The sequence below is a fragment of the Lacerta agilis genome, chromosome 1 (assembly GCF_009819535.1).
Source record: "Lacerta agilis isolate rLacAgi1 chromosome 1, rLacAgi1.pri, whole genome shotgun sequence".
Lineage (NCBI taxonomy): Eukaryota > Metazoa > Chordata > Lepidosauria > Squamata > Lacertidae > Lacerta > Lacerta agilis.
Genome location: NC_046312.1, coordinates 77805817 through 77830550, shown reverse-complemented (window position 1 = coordinate 77830550; position 24734 = coordinate 77805817). Strand labels below are relative to the sequence as shown.

Sequence of the window (24734 nt, the reverse complement as noted above, 5' to 3'; positions counted from 1 at the left end):
ACGATTTTAAATTTAAATGGATCTCTATTATGAATAAGTGTTCTTTGGACCTTATGTTGCTACTTATTGAACAGTGCATACGTGAGATAGAGATTATAGAGAAAGAAATTATTACGGTATCAGATAGTCTGAAAGCTCAATTAAAATCTCATGAAATGGATAAATTGATACAGACAGTAGAGAAGGATTTAAAAACCTTCACGGAGGAGGTCAAGAAATTGAATGTGCAGAAATTCAACAGGGACGAAAACGATTATGCTCATAAGAATATATATTGGTGGTTTAATGACACTGATAAAAATAAGAACAAACAGACCAGAAGACATGATGGTGGTCACACACCACGTGATTTCCCTAGTGACTATGATTCCATTAGTGCCTCCAGTCACAGTGATAGTGACATGGAGAGAGATAGGGAATTGCAACTCAGATCCGGAAGACGCTATCCGGGTTTTCACAAGGACCAGATGAAACGTCCTCACAGGAGAAAAGGATTCCAACAGAATCATTAGTTGTTCATTTGTCTTCTCAGAATTTAACTAGGGCAGAATTATGTATACTTGAGAATGGTTTGGGTTTTGTACCAACACCTGGCTATTCTGCCTTTCAAACTTGTGTAGATATTCATAAAATCATTTGTCAGATTAAACTCAGAGAATGTTTTGCAGGCAAGACATATCAGCCTACCCCATTCAGAACCAAGTCTCATTTCAATCCCGTAACATACAATCATTATATACAAACATACCAGTCCCTAGTGTTAAGAGATTGAAAATTGAACGAAGGAAACAGTATAAATCCTATAATTTGTCTAAGGAGGAATATACCATCCTTAAAGAGATAGCTGAGAAGAAACATCTTGTTACCAAACAAGCTGATAAGGGAGGGGCTGTTGTGGTTTTAGATAAAGTAGTATACGAACAAGAAGCCATTCTACAATTGAGTAATTGCAACTATTACCAGCCTGTGGATCATAATCCCTCTAATGAGGTCAGACGTAAACTGTTAATGATAGTTCAAGAGGCATCGAATTCTTGAAAATAATTTTTTTCGCTTTAAAGAACAGTTTTATATTCAATGCAGGGGTGTTGCGATGGACGTCCGTTGTGAGCCATCTCTCACCTATATCTATATGCATTATTTTGATTTGGAATATATTTTGAGTGATTTGAACCCCTTTAGAAAGCATTTATTGGCTTATTAGAGGTTCGTTGATGATTTGATATTTGTTCTATACCAGGATATATTTCTTGAATTTGATACTTGGTTGAATCAGTGTGATACAGCCTTAAGATTCAGTGGCAAAAAGAGTGAAGCCAGCATTCCTTTTTTAGATGTCAAATTATTTTTTGTTGCTACTGGCAATGAACTAGTTATCAATTTACGTCCATTTCGTAAATCCACAGATAGAAATTCCCTATTGCATTATCATTCCAATCACCCGGTCCCTTTAAAAAATAGTCTTCCATTTAGCCAATTTATTAGATTAAAAAGAAATTCTTCTCTTGAATCAGATTTTCTAAAAAAAAAAAAAAAAAGGCTGCATCTCTTTCTTCTTCATTAAGAGATAGAGGCTATCCACAGACCATAATTCAGACAGCCCTTGATAGGGCTAAAAGAACTTCTAGACAAAGTTTGTTGGTATCAAAACCCAAGAATGAACACAACAGGATTTTTTGTTCCATAGAATATAATTGTTTATCCTCCTCTATTGAAAGAGTTATTAAACAACACTGGCATATTATCTTACACATTCTGGGCTGTGAAATTTTGCCAATTTTAGAGAAGAGATGGACCATATCATTCAGGGACGTTCTTACCCACACGGATTCATTAGAATATCACAATGAGGACCCACATATATCGATGAAAGGGCATTATAGATGTGGCCATTGCACATGTTGCAGATTTGTGTTTCTTAACCCGAGGTACCACTGTATATCTATTTTTGTAAACAATGGTTGGAGAACTGAATTGCAAGATTCGAAAAATTGCAGGTGTCAAAGGATGACTGTGTTTCAATTCTCGTATTGTTTCGCAATGGGCAGATTTGGCTTTAAATGCAAACTTTAACTTTCTCACCCATCCCTACCTGTGGCATAATTGTTGTGAGTATATCTCCACTCAATGCTGTTGCTTGAAAAAGGAAGCAATATTACTCTGGAAGTGATCAGTGATGCTGGCAAATATCAAACTTCTGTTGGGGTGAAGCTATGACTCTTGCACAATGCAGAGCACCCAAAGATAAATGGCTTCTATGTACGTGGCTGTACTCATTAAAGCAACAATTATTTACATGCTCGTTCTCCCAGTTCTGAGGTCTATTAGGTATGAAGGATGCACGGGCATGACGGAAAGGTGACTCTTGCAGAATTATGGGGAAAGGAAGCCAAGGGGAGGAGCGGGAGAAAGACAACTGTTTTGAAAGAGATTGCCTGAAGCAACAGAATGTCATGGGTGGTTTGGATTGCTGTAACAGGTGTGTTTGTCTATATAAGCCTGTCTGAAACATGAAGCAGGTTGCTCCAACCCGGATAAAGAGCAGCTAGCTGGGAAAGCTGGTGCTGCGCTGTCAGTCAGAATGCCTCCACAGTCAGGCAATGCTCTAGGGGGGAAGGAACCTTGCTTAGATACTCCACAGCTTTTCACCTGGGAGGAGATAGCACTCCGCTCGGGCAAAGGGAACTCCAAGGAAGAGAGGTGGCTGGTCATCAACCGGAAAGTCTATGATGTCAGCAAGTTCTATTGGCGACATCCTGGAGGAAGGCGTGTCATCAGCCACTATTCCGGACAAGATGCCACGGTGAGACCTTATTGCGGGGAGAAGGACCATCACCCAGTGGCAGAGCACATGCCTTGAATCAAGAGTAAGGAAATGCTAGCCTGTAGACCTGCTAGGAGGTCCCATTTGGCCCATGAGGTCATGGCAGTCTAACATCACTGGCTGGCATCAGCTGATGGGGATGGGGCTCAATCCTGCTGGGTGCATCTTTGCCAGCATGTTCCCTGCAAGAAACACACTGGCATAGTAGACCCTTGTAGAGAGCAGGGTTGGTCTCTCTGCTCAACAGCTGAAGAGGGGAGAGTTCAATGCAGGGAATGCATTGGCAAAGCAGACCCATCCCTGCAGCCCTCTGAGATCACCCACCACATGTCATCTGGCCATCGGATGATTGATAGATGGGTGGCCCCATCCACCTGTTGAAGTTGGCCTGAAGGGTGGAGAGAGATAAATATCTGCCCCCCCCAGTCAAAAAGGCCTACCCACCCCTGCCTTACTTGCACCACATCACAAATTCAACCCCTAGCATCTCCAAGGATCTCAGGTAGCAGATCTGAAAAAGACTTGTGCCTGACATCCTGGAGAACCACTGACACAGCACTAGAGGGACTAGAGGGACCAAGGTTCTTCATTTGCTTGCTATGTTTCTTTGACAATTTTCTGTTATTGTGGGAAACAAGAGTCAGAAGTAGGATCTGAAGGCACAGAAAAGCCCAACACATAATAATCAGCTTGCTGGAGGAGGAAGCTAAATTCTGGCTGGGCATAGGTGGCTACAGCTAGTCTACAGCTCCTTCTAAGGATAATTGGTTATAATCCTTTATACATATCATTGCCTCTTTAAATCCCACTGACTTCAAGGTGGTTTAAGAAGCCCAGAGGTGTGCAGGATTCAAGACCTCCTTAAATCATATGGACTCAAAAGCAGAGTTATCATATCTAAGCATTGCCTGTGAGAAACTATGACTGAGGATGTCTCCTCAGCCAAAATGTTTGAGTAATGTTGGGGTAGGAAGCTAAGAGAACTGATGTAGCATCGCTGGTATTTGTTTCGGGATTGTAGTTTTTGCTCTTCTCATTGGATTTAACCCTGGTAAGTACACTTAGAATTACAGCCACAATTTTATATTTCACTACAGAATGTCTTAGCTTTGCAGAATATATTGGCAAGGTGTGAAATATACTAATCTGCTGTACACCTGAAATTAAAATTTAGAAAACACCACCTGAGATTGAGAATAGTATAAGTAAAGGATGTTGTGTTTGGGATTGTCTTGACTGAACAGTTAGGGAGAGGCATAAATCCTGATGCAGTGATTTATGTATATCTCACAGCAATAAAATGAGTGTCATGTTGACCTTGGTGATTTAAAGTTTTCTAATTTTGCCTTGGGGATGGTATCTTTTTCTAGCACTTTTCTTGCATGTCAAAGTAAACTTTACCTTTTTTAAATCTGAAAAGCCACCATTTCCCTGATGTCTACTCAGAAGTAAGCCTCACTGATTACAGTGGGACTCACTCCCGGGTAAAGGGTGTACAGCATTGCAGCTTAATTTGCATAAAACCTGGTGCAATTTTTGTCTGATAATTCTCATCTGCCTTGTGAGGAAATTCCCATGACAAAGAAATAGAGATGGAGAAATACCAAGGTGCACAAAGACAGAAAAGAAGGTGCCACAATGCAGTGTTCCAGTTGAAGGGTGGGGTTCTTTGAGAAATTCACATGCCTCTGACCCCTCCACCCCCAGTTGTAGTCCAATCATGCCTCCCATTGTCTTTCAAAATCCAGCAACTAAAGGGGCTCTGACCCAGCATGTAATTTGAGCATCGCCTCACAGGAAAAGTCTAGACTTGTGACATGGGTTGCCATACGTCCAGATTTTCGGGACATTTAAGCAATTTACTGAAAGCATTTAACTAATAACGCAGACAGTCAAATTTATGCACAGCCACCCTCACAGTGATCCAGAAAGTTGTGGTGGAGTCACACTGCAGTGTGGTGTAGTGGTTAAGAGCAGTAGATTCGTAATCTGGTGAACCAGGTTCGCATCTCCGCTCCTCCACACGCAGCTGCTGGGTGACCTTGAGCTAGTCACACTTCTTTGAAGTCTCTCAGCCCCACTCACCTCATAGTGTGTTTGTTGTGTGGGAGGAAGGGAAAAGGAGATTGTTAGCCGCTTTGAGACTCCTTAGGGTAGTGATAAAGCGGGATATCAAATCCAAACTCCTGCTCCTCCTCCTGTTCTTCTTGTTCTTCTTCTTCTTTGAAGCGAGTAGCCAAACCAACAATTCCCCTACTAAGTCCCTGGCCACCTGTTTAACACCCATGGGTAATACAAACAGGAATGAAACATTGGCTAGGAGTTGCAAACATCAGCTCACTGGCGTAGGAAGGGCGGGGCGCTCCAGGCAGCGGGATCCCGATAGGGTTCCATCACGGCGCGCCCCACCCCCAGAACACGCGCCATGCCCCCAGAACGCACGCCATGCCCCTGTGGGCAGCGCGCCATGCCCCCAGAACACGCACCATGCCCCTGCAGGTGGCGCGCCCCGCCCCGCCTGCTTCCCGCCCCAGGTGCTGGAGCATGAAGCTCCGCCACTGCATCAGCTGCGTTCTGCGTTCTCACATGCCTAGCACTCCTTCAGATCTCAGAAGTATTTGCAGCAAGTGCCAATGAGTTATTCAGTGCCAAGAAGATTGAGGCAGGCAGCCCAACTCAAGTTAAAGATTTAAGGACTACTATTAAAAGACTGGAACATGTCAATTATTTAGTTTGACGTAATATTTCTACCAACATTAGGGTGTGTGGGCAGGAGAAGATGTCAATCGGTTTCTCTACCTCAGGCAGATAAAATGCACTGGATTCCTTCTGGGCAAGAGGGAGGAATATTTCAGTTCTCTCAGTTCTCTTGCTCTTCCAATCTTCCAGTCGATTCTCCACATTTCTGCAGGAATTTACAATATATATTTTTTTAATCCTCACAAAATTCTTCAATGGTTTTGACCAGTGCCATTTTTCTGGAAAAAGGTGCCGGAACTCACCATGAACGCCTCTCTTGTTCTCTTAGAATGGCAATGGCGCCCACCTACGAGGTGCTAGAACTGAGTTCCAGTGCGTTCTGGCTGAGAAAAATCCCTGGCATTGACTAATGTACACATGTTGTGATGCATTTGTGCATTATTGTTATTGTTATACCCCACTCATCTGGCTCTCTGGGCGGCTTACAGCACATATAAAAACATAGTACTATTTATGCTATTTTCATGAACATATTTACTTGTATGTGAGAGCTAAGAAGGCGTCATTAGCGGGAACTCTGTGCTGAGCTCCGCGTTAGTAATGCAGTTTTACCAGTTTTTATCTAAATTTTATCAATTTTATTAGTTTTTTTTAAGTCTTTTAATGCTTACCAACCTTAGTCTTATTTGAGTGTTTGGTTTGGCAACTTGTCCTCAATTACTATATCTACAAAGCTGCTTATCAGCTGAAGGGGAGATCAAATGCTCTTTCCTGGGAGGATGCCGAGCTCTCTGACTTACAACAGAATTTAGAAGCGGCTGCATACCCAAGAAATGTCCAGGAAAAAGAAGTGACCAGCTGCATCCCCACAAATGAGCCCACAGGAGAAGTGTAAACAGAGCAAACTGGATGTTTTCGTAAGAACACAAACCTCAGAAACTTCAGAACTTACTACATCAAACAGAGCTCCTTCACAGGTAGGCGGAGACCCTTTAATGGGTGGAGATCACTCAGGGGGAAATGCTGAGATGAGCACCCATGAAATATCCCAGGATAAAATATCAGAGGAGGTACCGCCTTATGCCAAAATACTTGCAGACCACTGTCTGTTGACTGCTAGGTTGGTACCTCCTACTGGAATGGACTGGCTTAGGCCACAAGGGCCGTTTAAAGATTCCTGGGAGTTTACCTTAGTGAAGACCTCACTTGGAAAAACAATATAACTCAGGTGGTTAGGAAGGCCCAACAGAGACTCCATTTTCTCAGGGTCTTGCGAAAGAACAATGTTAAACAACAATTGATGACCTCCTTCTACTGGTCCACAATAGAAAATGTCCTCTCATATTGTATCACAGTGTGGTACGTTGGCTTGACAGCCACGGAGGAGAAAGTCTTTACAGAGGGTGGTGAACACAGCACATGATATCATGGGCTGTCCCCTGAGTCCGCTAGATGACACCGCAAGGAATCGTTGCCTTAGGAGAACGAGACAAATTTTCAGGGACGATTCACACCCCATCCAGCACCTCTTTAATCTTCTACCCTTGGGTAGGAGATACAGAAGTATAACCAGTCGTACCAACAGGCTAAAAAACAGTTTCTATCTGTGGGCTGTGGGCTGCTGAATGGAAAATAATATAGTACAACTGACTTTTGGGGTTGGTGTGTTGTGCGACAAGCACACAGAGTGCAATGAGATTGAGTGTTTGGGGGGGGAGGGAGGCTTGGTTAATTTCATTGTACACAGGTTGTACATTGACAATAAAGGTGTTGTTGTTGTTGTTGTTGTTGTTGTTGTTGTTGTTAAGAGTTTGGATTGTGTAAAACTGCCTCAATACCATCATGAATACAAATCACCACGAAGGCACATCTGTGTCGGGGCAAAGACAACCCCCAGGCACACAACAGGAACATTTCCAGCCCATCTCTCCCATCAGCATGCAGCGTGCAGCTCTAGGGAGTTCCGACAGCCTCCCCAGATAATTTATTATGACTCTTGTCTTGGAGACACGGAGCACATATTCAGAGATCCAGCAAAGATAAACACAGACTGAGCTAGGCAGAGATTGGGTGCACTAAAGCTACTTTATTAAGCGTAAGGCAGAACAAAAGAAAACATGTCTACTCTTGCCAGAGAGAAGTCCAAAGAAGAGAAAAAACAAACGGAAACAGAGTACAGTAAACATCTGCTCCTGTGATTCCAACCATCAGTGTTTGGAATGCATAACACTGTCATGTGATAAACCAACTGCACAGTGAGAGGAATAGAAACCCAACCATCTGGAGAGGTCGTCAGGCTGGAATGTACTGTTTTAATGGAGCAACGTAACATAGGAGAAGCCAGTCCTGGTGCCACTTTTGAGTGCAAGCAGCTATAATGTAATCGCGGCACCACCTGATGTGCCACGTAAGCACAACACCTGAAAAGTTTTCTGACTGGTGATGCGTGCTGTGTTGGGCTGTTTAAATATTACTTCTAAACGTATTTATATACCACTGTGGTTTTTAAAAAAATCAAAGCAGTTTCCAGCAACAAAACATGAAACCACACAATAAAAACCATAAAAAGTTAAACATCAACCAACCATTGCGAAAGGATTTGTTTTGAACTGCCCACATAGACCTGGCAGAATAGAAAAGGTTTGAGCATGTATTTAAAAGTTGGCACAGAAGACACATTACTATAACTATTAGCCTTTTAATCAATGCAGGTGGGGAAGAAACTGATGTGCGCTGACTCATGTTGACAACGGGACAGTGCTCAGAACGCCTCTGCATTTTACTTCACCCACCAAAACTATAACTAACATAGGGTTTGCCATTTAGGGCATTGCTGAGTGCATCTGTAAACTGCTTTGAGGTTTTTTTCTACAATCAAGCAGTGTATACATTTTATGAAGTAAATAATAACTATGCTCTTCCTTCAATGATTTTTCAAGTGCCTTCTGTATTTAGCCGTGATTTTCACGTCTCCTCCTCTGAGGAAATAAGAAAACACGGAGAGTCTTCTTGCCTTCCCATCTGTTGAACTTTTGGTAGTGTATGTAGCTGGAAAGGTGTTTGTCGAAACTGAAATGTGACGTGAGAAAGGAATTGGGTACAATAAGATGTGACTCTTTTTAAAGTGCACGAAAGCTCATACCAAGAACAAACTCAGTTGGTCTCTAAGGTGCTACTGGAAAGAATTTTCTATTTTATTTTAAAGTGAGTTCATTCTGAAGTTTGGAAGCTCCTTTGAGAAAATGTGTAAACCCTGTTGGCATCTACACAGGGGCGTAGTAAGGGGGCGTAGGGGGCGGTCCGCCCCATGTTCCATAATGGAGGGGGTGACAAATTATCAAGGAACTATTACTGCCCTACTAGGGGGTGTTCATAAAAAACGTTTTTTTTTAAAAAAAATGCCTGCTCCAAAGGTCTTATCTTACTATATTATGGATTATATAGCTATATATGAAATTTCATGCGTATTGGTTAATATCTTGACCCTCCTCCACCAAAATAGCTGTTTACTTGGCTGTTTTCTTATGTCGTGAAGGCTGAAATTTCAGTTCAGTGGAGCATTTACTGTTCCCAACCCTAACCCTGTGGAAAGCCATCTAATTAGACTTTAATTTGATTTTGAAATGTTTTTAGGAGGTAATTTAATTATTGTTTGATTTTATACCGATGTTATGTGTCTGATGTTAACCACCCTGAGCCCGACTTCGGCCAGGGAGGGCGGGATATAAATAAAAGGTTTATTATTATTATTATTACTTGTTATTATTCCTTTGTAAGAAAATATGAAATAACATAAAACCATTTTTTCAGGGGGGAAATCAATGGGGGGGTGACATGAAATTTTCTGCACCGGGTACCACCTGACCTTCCTATGCCTCGGGGGGGGGGGTGACAAAAATTTTTTTTGGCCCCGGGTACCAATTTACCTTGCTACGCCCCTGCATTTGCAGAAGCCTTCTTCTGTGGGTGGAAGATTTCTTGCTGGTTATGAAACTCACAGTAATAAGCAAAGAGTCATTGCCCGAAGGCCTTTGGACTCAGCTGAACTGGTACATAAAAAGTTATTTATATACGTTGTACATTTGATATTGCCACCAGGCAGCGGCGTGGAATCCTGTTTTTCGCCACCTGTTTCCCCTGTTTAAACTGAAACACTTCTTTGATGTGTCTAGATCCAGCCTCTGTACACAAACACACACACACAACCAAAAAGGAAACCCAAACATTGTTTTTCACAGCTTCTGTTAGCCACGTGAGTTGGCAAAAGGCCATCATGCAGAGCACTGGAGACACAAACACAACCTCAACCCTCAGCATTGCTTTTCGTGCTCAGCCCACCTGGCTTCTGAGACCTCACCAGGCACACATGTTTCTGAGCTCTTTTCAGCCACAAGGTCAAGGCACTTGCTTTAATTATTTTGAATGACCACTAAGATTCTATTGATGCAGAATTCTGGATGCAATTAATCAGGGTAGTCTCTTTCCAGGGCTAATTCAAATGTAATGCTAAACAAAGGCTTGACCTTCCTTAGGCTGATGTGCTCCCTCTTTCTCTCCTTGTATACTTCAGTTCTCTTCCATAGTTTCCTGTTACATCTGAATGAGCAAACTTTGGTTGCAAATTGTTGCTCCAGAGGACTACCGCAAACCATTGTTTGTGGTTTGGATTCTATGGCAAACTATAGTTTACCCGAACCAAAGGAGACCCGTGGGGGGAAAAAATAAGATGGGAGGACAAGGAGAGTGTGCTTTCCTGAAGATCAGACCAAATGACATCATAATTACTATCAATCTTGGACCTCTAGTTTCTGTTAACTCATTTAACAGGAACTGTATACCAGTCTTGATTTGTGAATCACTGGCTTCACGAGTACTTACAGCAAAACATGAAACTTACTTAACAGAAATAAAATATAGTCGCTCGTTTGTTGTTGTTGTTGTTGTTTGTTTGTTTGTTTGTTTGTTTGTTTATACCCCACCTTTTTCCCTGATGGGACTCAAGGCAGCTTAAAGGAAAAAAATAAGAACCGCTAAAAGAATAGAAAAAACAATAATCAAAAAACCATAAAACATTAATAAAATTAAAACTATACACATATATAAAATCTATTAAAAGCATACCAATAATTACAATATAAATAGCACAGTTAGCACAGCACCAGCCCTTGACTCATGTTAAGTTTGTGACTCATGTTAAGACCCCTACATCCTTTTACATTTGTGTGTGTGTGTATTTAGGATGCCTTCACCGCTTTCCACAAGGATGAGGACCTAGTAAAGAAACACCTGAGCTCACTGCTAATTGGGGAGCTGGCACCTGATCAACCCAGCTGTGAACCCACCAAAAAGGTAAGTTTTCCATGTGGTGTGCATGGCAAAAGAACTGGACTAAAATGCTATACATGTTCTAATTGAGCAAAAGCACACTGCAGATACCAAAGAACTTAGCTGCAGGATTTCCCTTTGGTAGCTTAGGCCCCATGGATCCCTAAAGGGTACACTTTTCATGATGCTTTAGAACCTCAATATTGCTCCTCACCCCCTGTCCCCATGGTAGAGACGTGAAGGAGAATGGCTTTCCACACAGCCACCATGGAAGAGACAACCATAGTCTTGTGCCACTGGGTAGGTGGTGGAGGGATCTGGTTGGATATTTAAATCTCTCTGCCTAGCACCTGCCCACTCTTCACTGGTCACCAGTAAAGTTGTGTTTATGGCCCTGTCCATAAACCTCTATGAGTTGAAGGGTGAAGTCTAAAATGAGATTTCCTACACAATTTAGAACCCTGCAAAATTGAGGATCTAGATCATGTGAGGAGCAAAGGCATTCCCCACTTCGGATTTCATCCTCATGGAAAGAGATGAGGATAGCAAAGAAGAGTTGGAGCCTAGTGAGTTTGCCCTGCTTCCTTGTAGGATTTACATGCATCTAGCATGCCAAGTGCTCTTCCCCTGCATGCAAAGACAGGCTCTGGCAGTTGGAACAGACAAGTGAGTCTAATGGTCAAGAAGGCAAGAAGGAAAACTCTGGCCCTAAACCTCTGCTGCCTTGTGGGATATCTTTGTTAGAAGGAAAGGCTAAGGAGTAAACTTTAAACAGATCCAGAGTGGAGTCCCTAAGATAGTTGGATGGTGTCTTATATGCCTCATTCTGGCAACTCCAGCAACCAAGCTGGTGCCAAGAGTGTTGTTCTGCTTTCCTTTGGACCACATCAGAGAGGCTCAGAAGTCAGGGTCTTGACATTGTCTTTCAAGATAGACGGATGCCAACAAGAACACAGGAGGGATCTGGGTACAAAAACCTCAACTCTTACAGAAAATCCACTCATTGCACTCCTTGAAGTTACAGTGGAGAGAGAGCAGAGAGAGGTTTTCCACTGACCCTGGTTAGACAATGCCCTGAAATCATCATGCCCCTCTTATCTTAGAGTCCTATCCCAACCCACCCTCTGTTGAAGGAGAGCTGACCAGCTGGCTTGGCCTCTCTGTTACCATTGTGATCTCTCTAGAGAAAGCGTAGTAATGCTACAGTTTGAATCAGATGCATGTACCGGTACTTTGTGAAGGGGGGACTTAACCATGGCCACTTCTCACAGGATATGCTGATACAAGACTTTCGTGAGCTGCACAGCACAGTGAAGAGATCTGGACTCCTGAAGGCCAGTTATCCCTTCTTCGCCTTCATGTTCCTGCATGCTTTCCTGATAGACATTGCATCCTGGCTTGTCATCTGGTACTTTGGAAAAACATGGACCCCTTTCCTCATTGGTGTAGCGCTGTTCACCACTGCACAGGTAAATGTGTCTGCATTACTGGGTGCAGCAGGATTCAGTCTGGACTATTCTAGACCGGTTCCCTGTCTTAGTGCTTTGTCATATCCTAACCCCCCTAAGCATTTGGCATTTCAGCATATCATGGTGATTAGCTAAATACTGCCTACTGTGACTTTCACATCCCTACTAAATGAGTGCTATTTTTACTGGGAGTTATCAGGGATCAAACCTGGAAACCTGAGCACACAATTTGAATGCTACCAGCTAAAAATTGGTCTAGTTTATCAAAGTGGGAGTTCAAGGTACCACTTAAAAGTACAGGTAAACCTGCACTTTTAAAAGTGTGCTCTGCTCAGCAACAGGCAAAAGCTACTTATTTTTTATTAAAAGTTTTAAAATAAGAAAATTTCCCTAACGAGTTAATTTGCAGTCATCTTATTGCCCATTGTCCAGTCAATCAACATCCACTGTTCCAGACTACTACTCCCTTTTTCAAATCCCTACTTTCAGGAATTTGAGCCATACACCCGACCTTACTGACTGCAGCAGCAGCAGCTGGGAGGAACTAGCCAGGCATATAAATTTAGAGTAGGGTTTTCACAACTTGGGTCTCCAGCTGTTTATGGACTACAACTCCCATCATCCCTAGCTTAGCAAGACCAGTGGTTAGGGCTGATGGGAACTGTAGTCCCAAAAACAGCTGGAGACCCAAGTTTGGGAAACACTGATTTAGACCAACCTAGCAAAAGGAGCTAGCTCCACAAGCTGCAGGGTTCCCATTGGACAAATGTCAAAGCAAGTTAAACAGCCAGGCAAGTTCAGTATGGAAGCCAGGGCGCACTACGCTGCCTGAACTTTCCTTGATCTAAAAAGAAACCTGCCCTGAGAGAACTTCTCCAGAGGTGGAGTGATCCTAGTAGTGGGCGATTTGACAACTGGGTGTGTGATCTGTGTGCAGGCTGCAATTAATCCTGAGGCCTGCATACCAATCGCACACCCAGTAGGCACAGCTTTGTAGTCAAAATGCATGTGGTCTCAATGTGTGTAAACAAATACAAAGTGATGCTTGTCAAGGCAAAAATAAAATAAAATTCTTAATTTCACATGCATGCTCATGAGGTCTGAACTGGTGGAACTGACTGTCTAGGAAGGAGACCTTAGAGTCACAGTAGATTGATAAAGATGTCAATCCAGCATTTTCTTCTTCATGTTGAGGCAAAAAAAGTCAGCTGTTAACAGAGAAATAGCAAAAAAGTTGCTTCATTGGAAAGAGATGCTGGCACCCTTTGACGTTATGGTAGTGCTGTGTCAGTTGCTTTTCTAGGAATTCATCCCCCCAGCTGTTGACCTTGAAAGGCCAGTGGCCATTTGGTAGAGCCATTTGCAATGGAATGGGTCCTTATCATAAATATTATGCCTGACTAGTATGGGAGGTGGTGATTTCAAGGTGAAGATCTGTTTGACTGGCCTTGTTTACATAGCTGTGGGCCTTTAAAAGTTACACCACCCCGTGGGATGAATCCATGGACTGTGGCTTCCACAATGCTACTGTAATACTTAACATCTTCCATTTCATTGTTCTGTTGTGTCTGAACTTTTATAAACAATATTCATGAGGCAAGCTTTTTTTTATTACGCCACCATGGGAACTGAGGATATATACCCATGCAGGAAGGCCTAGTGCCCTTTTCTATAGTACTAACTTCATGGGAACCAGTTCTCCTCCTGATGAAAGTTCCCAGGCTTCCTGCCAATTTCCGTGGCAAATGTGTGGGCAACTAAACAGGGACAGAGTGCGTAGGATAGCTGCTGTTCCTTTTCCCAAGTCTTGGTGAAAGAGTGAGCCATTTGTTCCTACTAACCCATCTGTGGAAAATAGCCTATCAACATGTATTGATATTGCTTTTTTTTTTTTTTTTTGCTTTCCAGGTCCAGTATGGCTGGCTTCAGCATGATTTTGGGCATGTTTCCGTCTTTCAGAAGCCCAAGTGGAATAGACTGGCTCACCACATTGTGGCAGGAATGCTTAAAGTAAGAGCCTAGTGTCGAGAGTGGGGTTTTCCATGCTTAGAACTCATGGAAGCTAAGCAGGAATAGAATCAAACTTCCTGATAAAGTCTAGTTCAATAACTTCACTCTTGGTACTTTCGTCGAATACTTTGTTGAATGACTGCGACTCTCAGGTCAACATCAGAGTGCCCTGGGAGGCTGAAGTTGTCTCTCTCTGTTTTCTCAGCATTGTCATTTTGGACAATATTTTTTTTCCAATTTGTGTGTCAGGAATAAGCACATAACGTAGTTTCCCCAACACCACCAACACGAATAATGAAAAATCGGTGGATTTTTTTTTTCTTCTGTATGCAGGGAGGGCCCCCCAGCTGGTGGAACCATATGCATAACCAGCATCATGCCAAACCCAACTGCTTCCGCAAGGACCCAGATCTCAACATGCATCCACTCCTGTTCAGCCTGGGAAAGGCGCTCTCTGAGGAAGTGAGTAGACAGGGAAATGCACACCATGGATAACAGACGCAGTAGGTTAAAGCCATGGTTTGGCTTAGCCTTACGTGCAAACATGGCCATGGAAGCTGATTTCATGTTGCGAACATACGGTATATCGTAGGCTTCTTTCCTGAATCAAATTCTATAAGAAAAATCTGTACAGTGACAAAAGGTCAGCAAAGTTGTTACCTATGTTTAACTGCATTGCTTCTGCTCTCCATCTGCAGCTTGGGAAGAAGAAGAAGAAATACATGCCTTACCAGCACCAGCACATGTACTTCATCCGTGAGTCTCTCTCAGTTGTTTGCTACCATCAGCAAGGCTGTGCCTCTTTGGGGATTACGACCGAAGCATGATAGATCAGAGGCTGGAGGTTCTGAATAAAAATATTATATAGGCAAATGGATAGATAGAAGAAATTTTATCTTTACTAGCGTTACACAAACCCCAGTCTCTGAGCAGTGAGAGATTTCAGGCCCCCAGGTTATATCTTAGGGTTTGTTTCTGCAGAATGAAAATCTGTGGAGATGAGTAGCATTTCCCCTACACATTTATACAGGCTGAGCATAAGAAAGAAACTTAACAGCATCAAAACTCCAGCAGACCCCCCCTCCAGTAGAGTACAAGGGGGGACACCAATTCCACAAAGCAAGTCGAGCTGCTCCGTCTCTTTTCAGCTTCAGTTTCAAAACTCTTGAGGTTTTTGTTTTGGTTCTCTTTCTCAGACACACACTTTCATGACTTCACCTCCAGCCAGGGCAGGAGGGATGAAAGTCAAATACCCTTGAGCTCCTATGGCATGGGTAGGCAAACTAAGGCCTGGGGGCCAGATCCGGCCCAATTGTCTTCTAAATCCGGCCCGCGGACGGTCCAGGAATCAGTGTGTTTTTACATGAGTAGAATGTGTGCTTTTATTTAAAATGCATCTCTGGGTTATTTGTGGGGCATAGGAATTCGTTCATTATTATTATTATTTTCAAAATATAGTCTGGCCCACCACAAGGTCTGAAGGACAGTGGACCGGCCCCCTGCTGAAAAAGTTTGCTGACCCCTGGCCTATGGCAACAAATCACTTGCACTAAGCCAGCTCTTTAATTATGCCAAGCTTGACCATTTTCAATTAAGAAAAAATTGTCCTTTTCTACAAATGCAAATCATACAGCTATAGAGTCACAGGGCTGCAAGGGATCTTGAGGGGACACCCCACCCCCAACTTAAATTTAGCTCAGTATGATTGCTCCAGAATTACCTGGGAGATGAGAAATACCCAGAAATACTTGGGTGGCTTGAATAGCTTGGTTATTACAACTGAAGGAAAATATTCCTCTTTGTTTTATGTTTGCTTTCCTTTTTCTCCATAGTCTTAGCCCCGATGACTTTTGTTGTATTTGTGCAGCTGATTATAATACGCTTCGCAATTCAGAGGAAAAAATGGATGGTGAGTCATCTGTGAACTTGTAACTGCACTGTTTCCCCTATGGATAATAACGTAATGGTGGAATGCAGGTGTCCTGTGTCTGCACTGACTACAGCTAGGCACCAGAGTTGCATTAGAGAAATCATTCTTTTATTCCTGTGTCTCATGAAGGATGAGTTTACTTTAGTGAATAAACAGAGCAAACAAATCCACTTGGCCTTCGTATGTTGGAGCCAATGTCAGTTTGGGGAGGGCGAAATAGATCTACAGTAATCAAGAAGACCAATATCCATGAGATTTTCATTTGTTGATTCCTTTGATTTGTTATTTGTAAGGCATTTATATACTGCCTTTCATAATATCCACCCCGGTGCAGAATCATTTGTCCCATCTGCACTGATACTGATCCCTTTCCATACCATGGAGTCTGTTCTTCTTAACATGATACCGATCCCTGGGCGTTTCCATACATTCAAACATTTCTCAGAATCATAAGGCATCATGGCCTTTGTAGCCATCATAATTGCACCATACAATCGTTTTCATTAGTTTTTATTGCCTTAACCCAGTTTTCTTTGGCAGGAGTTTGCCCTCATTGTGTTCTACAATATCCGCGTTTGTCTCATGTTTGTTCCTTTAATGGGATTTAAAAGCTTCATGGCATTCTACTGGCTGTCCAGGTAAATAATCTGTATGCAAAACTCTCATGGGTGGGGTGGGCGGGGGGGGGGGCTGTGCATGTACAAAGTGCTTTCTTTGCATCTCAAATTATCCCACCAGCGTGAACAGATCCGTCATGCAGATGATCAAGAAAGTGTCCATCAGTCACAAGAGAGACTGTTCCTCTGCCTCCTACTCTGCATTCAGATAGTGAAAAAAGTAAAATACAGAGATGGGTGGAATTCAGCATCATGCTATTACAGACATTTTGTCTGCACAAAGCACATCAGCTTGTGAAATGGAACAATCCCCTCCCCTCCCCCCCACATGCTGTTCTGGGGCTACCACTGACCCCTCCAAGCTAATGTGGGGGAGCATAAGCAGAGGGGGGAAGCCCTGCTGTGCAAGCAGAAGTGTTACATTTGTTAAGAGATCTCACCCTATGTGCTTTCAGCATTATATTTATCACCTGGTGGTTGGTTTTTTTAATGGAAACTTGAGTATCCGTGCAATGTTCTTCTGTGACAAAAAGGTTCATTCGCTGAGATAAGAGGCTGCCTAACTACTAATAGACTCCTCTGGAGTTAGCAGTGCCAATTTGATGAAATACAGTGGTGCCTCGCTAGACGAAAATAATTCGTTCTGCGAGTGTCTTCGTAGAGCGAATTATTCGTCTAGCGAAGCACCAATGCAAACTGCTACTTTTCACGACGAAATTTTTTTTTTTCGTCTTGCGAGGCAGCCCCATTGACATTTTCGTCTTGCGGGGCAGCCTTCCACTAGCGAATGCCGTTCGTCTAGCGAGTTTTTCGTCTAGCGAGGCATTCGTCTAGCGGGGCACCACTGTACAAACAATAACAGACATCTGCAAGGCAAAGATCCCTGGGATCTGTAGTTTCTCAGGTCTTCCGGGCTCTTAGTGAGGCCTTGGTAAAACTGCAAATCCCAGAGATATCTGCACTGGAAAATTCCCATAAGTAAGTCTGCTGGGCCTAATGAAGGCCCATGGAGCACCTGCTCCTCTTATTCCCTTACTCTCATCACTCCTATGGGAGCAGAAAGGGAACAGGGCCTTGTAAGCGGAAGGAGGATGTAGAAAAAACTTGCTTTGAAAGAATTAGCCCTTTTCATTCTGTATGAGGTGGTATTGGCCCATCTCTGACAGAATGGCGATTATTGTTGTTGTTCTTGTGTTCCAGGTTCCTAGAAAGCAATTGGTTTCTCTGGGTCTCACAGATGAACCACATTCCCATGACTATCGATTATGATAAGAATTTGGACTGGGTGTCTGCTCAGGTGAGTTAATATGTACTTCTTTCTCCCAGAGACAATAACTTTCTTTCATCTGATAGGTTCGGCCATCCATTTGCGCTTTCAAGTGCATGGCCTCCTTAGAAAGGGCAAGGTTACATTTCCGTCAAAGAGAGAGTGGCTCAAATGGCCCAGTTGCCATGGTCACATTTTGGTGGGGTTGGTTCTGGAGGTAGCTTTTTCCCCCTTTGCCGGGCCATTTAATGGTCTGTCTCCTTTCTCGTTCTCACTTAGCTCGCAGCGACGTGTGATGTGGATCAATCCCTGTTCAATGACTGGTACACGGGGCACCTGAACTTCCAGATTGAGCATCAGTGAGTATGTGACATTTGGAAGGGAGACACTGGTACAGTGTGAATGTGTCTGGAAAAGGCCTTCATGGAAACAACAGCCCATACTCATATTGGGTGGGAAAGGGTTAGGGAACTTTAACAGAGGTTGGGATGGCTTTGGCTAACTGAAGGCTCTGCCGCTGATTTATTGTTTACATTCCCATCCCACCTTTCATCCAAGGAGCTCAAGGTGGTGAGGTAGGTTAGGCTGAGAGCCTGAGACTGACTCAAGTCACCTCCCCCAGCGAGGTGCATGGCTGAGTGGGGATTTGAACCCTGGTATCCCAAGTCCTAGTGCAGCATTTTGACTTCTACACCACACTGGTTCCCCATGTGAAACCATTTCTTGCTCTCTTTCCACAGCCTTTTCCCAACGATGCCTCGCCACAATTATTGGAAGGTGGCTCCTCTGGTGAAATCCCTCTGTGCTAAGCATGGCGTTAAGTACCAATGCAAGCCCCTGCTCACGGCTTTTGCAGATATATTGCAGTAAGTTCAATTAACAGATTTTTCCCACCTGCCTTGTACCCCCCCCCCCCCCAACTCCAGCCCCAGCAGCCTTTTCGAAACCCTGACTTTAGGAACAGCAGAACCAGCTGGGAAGAGAGAAGTTGTGTAAATTTATTTTAAGTTGTGTAAATTGCTTCTCAATTTGCACTGTGTTGTTATATGCGCTGTGGTCCGCTGTTATTTTTATTGGTTATAGTTTAGATATTATTTATTGTAATTGTTGAGAGTGAATTTCTGTTCGGTTATTATTTGCTGATATTTAATTTTATTGTGTGCTATTATATTCTAATGGAATATTGAATATCTGAAGAAGTGTGCATGCACACGAAAGCTCATACCAAGAACAAACTTAGTTGGTCTCTAAGGTGCTACTTACTGGAAGGAATTTTTTTCTCCATTTTTTATTTTGTTAAAACAAAATCGAAAATTCTTTCTAGTAGCACCTTAGAGACCAACTGAGTTTGTTCCTGGTATGAGCTTTCGTGTGCATGCACACTTCTTCACCTGAAGAAGTGTGCATGCACACGAAAGCTCATACCAGGAACAAACTCAGTTGGTCTCTAAGGTGCTACTAGAAAGAATTTTCGATTTTGTTTTGACTATGGCAGACCAACACGGCTACCCACCTGTAACTTTTATTTTGTTATCACTTTATTTGGCTTAAGTTGCTTATGTTTTAAGTTACGTTTTTATTATGACACTTTTGTATTGGATCAGATTGTGTTATAAGGTGTGCAGTCTTTGTTGCTTCTTCGCACCGCCTTTTGTTTCTCTACACTGCCTTGTGTATAGAATCATAGAATTGTAGGGTTGGGAGGCACCCCAAGGGCCATCTAGTCCAACCCCCTGCAATGCAGGAATCTCAGCTAATCTCAGCTACAGTAATACAGAAAGGCGGTATGCAAATTAAAAGTGAAATTAACAGCGCAAGGAAGAAAGACAAGCACTATGAAACTAAGCTGAGGGTGGTTTCTGAGAGCCCTTTTCTCTTTTCCTCTGCAGCACGCTGAAGGAGTCTGGGGAACACTGGCTGGATGCTTATATCCACGCCTAAGGAGAGAGGGGACTTTGGGGACGAATCGCCTCATGCTGAACTGTGATCTCCTGTGCTTCCCCTTCCCTGGCACACACACCTTGAGCTGCTGATCTCTGAAGCTTTAGGAATATGAGGTGGGGCTGGAGCTGAACTTGAGTGAGAGAGAGAGAAGGGTGGCTTCTCTGCTGTCTTGCCCCCTTTCTGTTTGTGGAGGAATGAAAAATGAAAAAGAGCCTTCATTCTACTTTGAGACCTTATGAAGAGATAGAGAAAGGGAAACAGTGCTTTGCTTTCTCTGTATTTCCACCTGCAACAACAGTTTCAAAGGTATATGAGGAGCCTCGCAACCATTCTGAGTCCTTACACCCCGATCCTTTCCTTTAGTAGACTTTGCATAGTCCTTTAAATGTCTCAGGCTCCTGCCAGATTTGAACCTCCAGATTCAATCTTCCTCGTTCCACTGAATGAACTCTGTGCCACCCAAGGCTTTGGCGATCAGATTGCTCAAACAAAGCATGGTTTGCATTTACTGAGTTGACCCTAGAGCCAGCCCAACTTTCAGGCAAAGTGAGGCAGTAGCACCAGGTAAAGGTAAAGGGACCCCTGACCGTTAGGTCCAGCCGCGAACGAATCTGGGGTTGCGGCGCTCATCTCGCCTGGTAGGTTTTCCAGCTCTGAGGCCAATCTCTTCTTTCCCCTGCCCTCCCTTTCCAGTTTTTCCTCCTCAATGGAGAAATCCAAGATTGTGTCATAACTGTTATTGATCTGCAGCAGTACCATGTTCCTTTGAAACAAAGACACGAAGCACTGAAGACAGCTGCTGTTTTTGGGAAACTGTGTAAACCCAGAGGTCTTGCCTCCAGATAATGGGAGAAATTACACAATGACACAACTAATGGCACAAATCAAACACTTCCTTATTTTGGGGGTGGCCACATTCAGCTTCCAAACTGAAGCACTCAGTCATTCAAGTTTCATAATAAAGGGAACAATGATTAAGCAAGATCTAATTTTCTGTGGTTATCAGAAATCTTTTCCTTAAGTCCTAAGCAGGCTCCTTGAGCAAGCAAAGCCATTTTCCATTTCTCCCAAACTGAAGTTCTTGCTTCTCATGATAATATAGTTCAGCTTAGTATATGAAGTTGTCTGTTCATGAAGATAATTGGATGAGACCCAATTCTGGGTGGAATTGCCTTCAGAGGTTAGATGGTGGCAACATGCCTTCTCCATGAGGCAACCCTGATTAAACCTCCCTCCTGTACTCTTATTTAAAACAAACAAACAAAAAAATATTTCAGGTGCAACCAATGACACCATCTCTGTTTCTCTTTTAATGTCACAGCTATTGTCTTATTGTATTATATTATTAATTTATGTAATTTTGTTGTAAATTGTCACCATGAAGTCCTTCTATGGTAGAAGAGTTGTAAATAAATAAATAAATAAATAAATAAATAAATAAATAAATAAATAAATATAAGTAGCCTGCGAATGTGTGCTGTTTTGAAATTGATGGAACAATCAACTTTAGAGATGGGCGTTGTGTGAAATGCCTGGGGAGACAAACACGTCAACAACGGACGTTTGATGTGACTGGGTACCATAGTTGCTGCTGTAAGAGATTTTGAAAGTAGATAATGAGTGCAAAATTTAACACATCTTTCTACAAAAAAAAAATCACAGGAATTCAAACTTTGGTGCGAAAACATTATTATTATTATTATTATTATTATTATGCGTAGGATAATTCATTCATTCCTTGATTGCATGCTGTTGATCTCATAAAGTCTTGGGGCCAGCTGCAACCACCAGCCTTTCTGTGCTTTGTGAAGCAATACCATTATTTTGTTTGTCCTGAGTTTTCCAACATTCCGCTACATTGAATGATTCTAGTATTATGAGAGAGGGAGAGAAATAGCTCCCTATCTGCCTTCTTAGCACTGTGCATAATCCAACTACCCCATGTTATAATTACAGGTAGGTAGCCGTGTTGGTCTACCATAGTCAAAACAAAATAAAAATAAAAAATTCCTTCCAGTAGCACCTTAGAGACCAACTAAGTTTGTTGGTCTCTAAGGTGCTACTGGAAGGAATTTTGTATTTTATTTTGTTTTGACCATGTTATAATGTTTCCTCATAGAGTTGTTCTTGGGGTGGATCTAAACTCATGTTGTTAACGTTAGGAAAGGGTTAAGGAACGGTTGTAGTGACACAGAGGGACAAAGGACGCATTGCTCTTAATGTTCTTAATCTGTTATTAAGAACATTAAGAACAATCTGTTATTAAGAGCAACCAGCAATCTAAATTACAAGTACGCCCTGTGATGTTTTAGAACGGATATATATATCTATTATCATTCTAATAATGTTAAACAGGTCAGGGCTGATTCAGCCTTGATCATGGCATTATGATATCAGCAGTTTTATTCTCAGTCCTTATGACCCTAACATAAAATTTGCTTTTTCCATGGCTGTTCATAGTGGGTCGACTAAAATAGCTCCACAACTTCATTTTCTTTTTTGATATCTTGCAAAAAGAAAGAAAGAAAGAAAGAAAGAAAGAAAGAAAGAAAGAAAGAAAGAAAGAAAGAAAGAAAAGCTCAACTTTTGTGTCTGGATTTTTACCTTTTGAAATTTGGCAACCTTAATCAACTAACATCACTGAGTGTAATTAATTTTGTTGTTTCTGCTGCTAAAAAATTAGGAATCAGTTCTACTCCCTGATGTACTCCAAACTACCCAGATATCCAGCAATAGAGCTACTCTCTGCCCACACTTTCGCTAAATTACTGAAAGCTAAATACAGTATTGTGAAATAAATGTAATGAGATGTTACTCGTGAGAACCTTTTGATACTAAGCTCTGAACATTTCAGCTGAAAAACAATAAAAATAAAGAAAACCAATGCTACCTCTCACAGCAGCCACCCAGACTTTTCCTGGTAAAGTAAAGGTAAAGATACCCCTGACTGTTAGGTCCAGTTGCAGACAACTCTGGAGTTGCACGCTCATCTCGCTCTATAGGCCGAGGGAGCCGGCATTTGTCTGCAGACAGCTTCCGGGTCATGTGGCCTGCCTGGTGCCTCCCTCAAGGAGTTTTGGACCACAACAGCCCCAGCCAATGGTAAGGAAGCTTGCCATATGTGACTTTGTGAACTACTTGGCTCTTTTTCCCAGCAGTACCAAAACTTCCTATGCAATGCCGTCCATGTCAGCAGAGGAATGTGATTACTTCACTGTTTCTGATTTCAGTGCCAAGGATTTTTTCAAGAAGGATAAGTTACACCCTTCCTATGAATTATTTATTATTATTTTTAAACCTGGAGATGCCAGGGAATGAAACTGAGGACTTCCGCATGCAAATGATGTGTTCAGCTTCTAAGCCAAAGCACTCTCCCGTAGGCATTTAGGGAAATAACCCTGCCACTGAGGCACTGAATACATCATATAAAGTAACACTGAACTCCTGGGGGAAATTCTGGAGGACCATATTTTCAGGCCAAGTTCTATGTAACTTTAATGTAAATAATAGCCAAGGTGAAACCTGAGCACCTCTGGAAATTAGGGGAGCTGTCCTAACAATGTGCGCACGCACACACACACACACACACACACAGCTTTATTGTGGTCCACATACCAAAAGAGGGAACAAATGCAGTCAAAGGGGGCACATGGGTGATGCTGGTGGAGGGTCAGTGACGGCACAACATTTAGAATAGCCAGGTGAAAAAGAGGCCAGTGCTCCTGTACCTTTAATAGATGAGTGGAAGAGAGAATTGAAGCACATACAGAGTGCACAACTATTCTTCATTGAACACCCTAATGAAATTCACTACCGGAACCACCCAGTTTCCTCTGGCACCCAGGTTTTTGAATTGTTCTTAGTGCTGGGGTGGGGGCAGTGAGAGGTTCTATTTTTGCCTTGCTGAATACATAGCAAGTAAGAGAATACTAAAATAGTTATGTATACAGGGGCGGAGGAAGCTGCTTGGCCGCCGGGGGCGGACAATGCGGAGGCACCCCCGGGGGCGGGGCGTTGCTCCGCAGCGTGCATGCATCCTGACGCGTGGCGTTGTGATGTCACGACGCACGAGTCAGGATGAACAGCGCATGTGCCGCGGAGGCAAGGGGTGGGCCAGCGAGGGGCGTCACAGCCTATACAACAGTTGCCCACAACAATAATGGCCGCGGAGGCAACACCCCTTGACTCCCTGCTTCTGAAAAACATCACCATGTGACCAGAGACACAAGGTGTGAAAGCAACAACTTTAAATTGTTCCAAATCAGCCACAAAGTTAAAAAGACTGGCGAAGCAGGAGAATCGCACAGCAGCCTCCAAAAAGGAGGCAGTAATCCAGGAACAAGCAAATGTAAAAGTAAAATTTCAAAAGCAGCACTACACTACAGCCAAAACTCAAACCACAGGCACTGAAAGCAGGGGAGGGGGGGGCCTAACAAAGCGATGTGAAAAGGAGAGTGAAGTAAATGGTGGGCGAAGCAGAGCGGCTGACAAAACCCGGAAGCCCCGCTAAGGACTGAATTACTGGCAATTCAGGTCAAATAGCAAGGGCGAATGAACCCTAAGCCCCCACACGCTCGCAAAAAAGGGGTTGGGGTTTGCAGGCAGCGAGGCTGCAAGGCAAGTTAAAACAAAATACGTTCTCTTTAAA

General features: G+C 42.9%; 1 protein-coding gene across 1 annotated transcript; it reads left to right on the top strand.

Moving 5' to 3' along the window:
* The first annotated feature begins 2559 nt into the window (after positions 1-2559).
* Positions 2560-21327, top strand: LOC117050943 (acyl-CoA (8-3)-desaturase-like). The gene is made up of 12 exons (XM_033156915.1): positions 2560-2803; positions 10763-10873; positions 12121-12318; positions 14227-14328; positions 14662-14790; positions 15027-15084; positions 16161-16237; positions 16799-16896; positions 18076-18172; positions 18422-18501; positions 18883-19008; positions 20032-21327. Exons 1-12 carry the CDS (start codon positions 2582-2584, stop codon positions 20081-20083), a joined length of 1350 nt encoding a protein of 449 aa, XP_033012806.1. The 5' UTR covers positions 2560-2581; the 3' UTR covers positions 20084-21327.
* The last annotated feature ends 3407 nt before the right edge of the window (positions 21328-24734 follow it).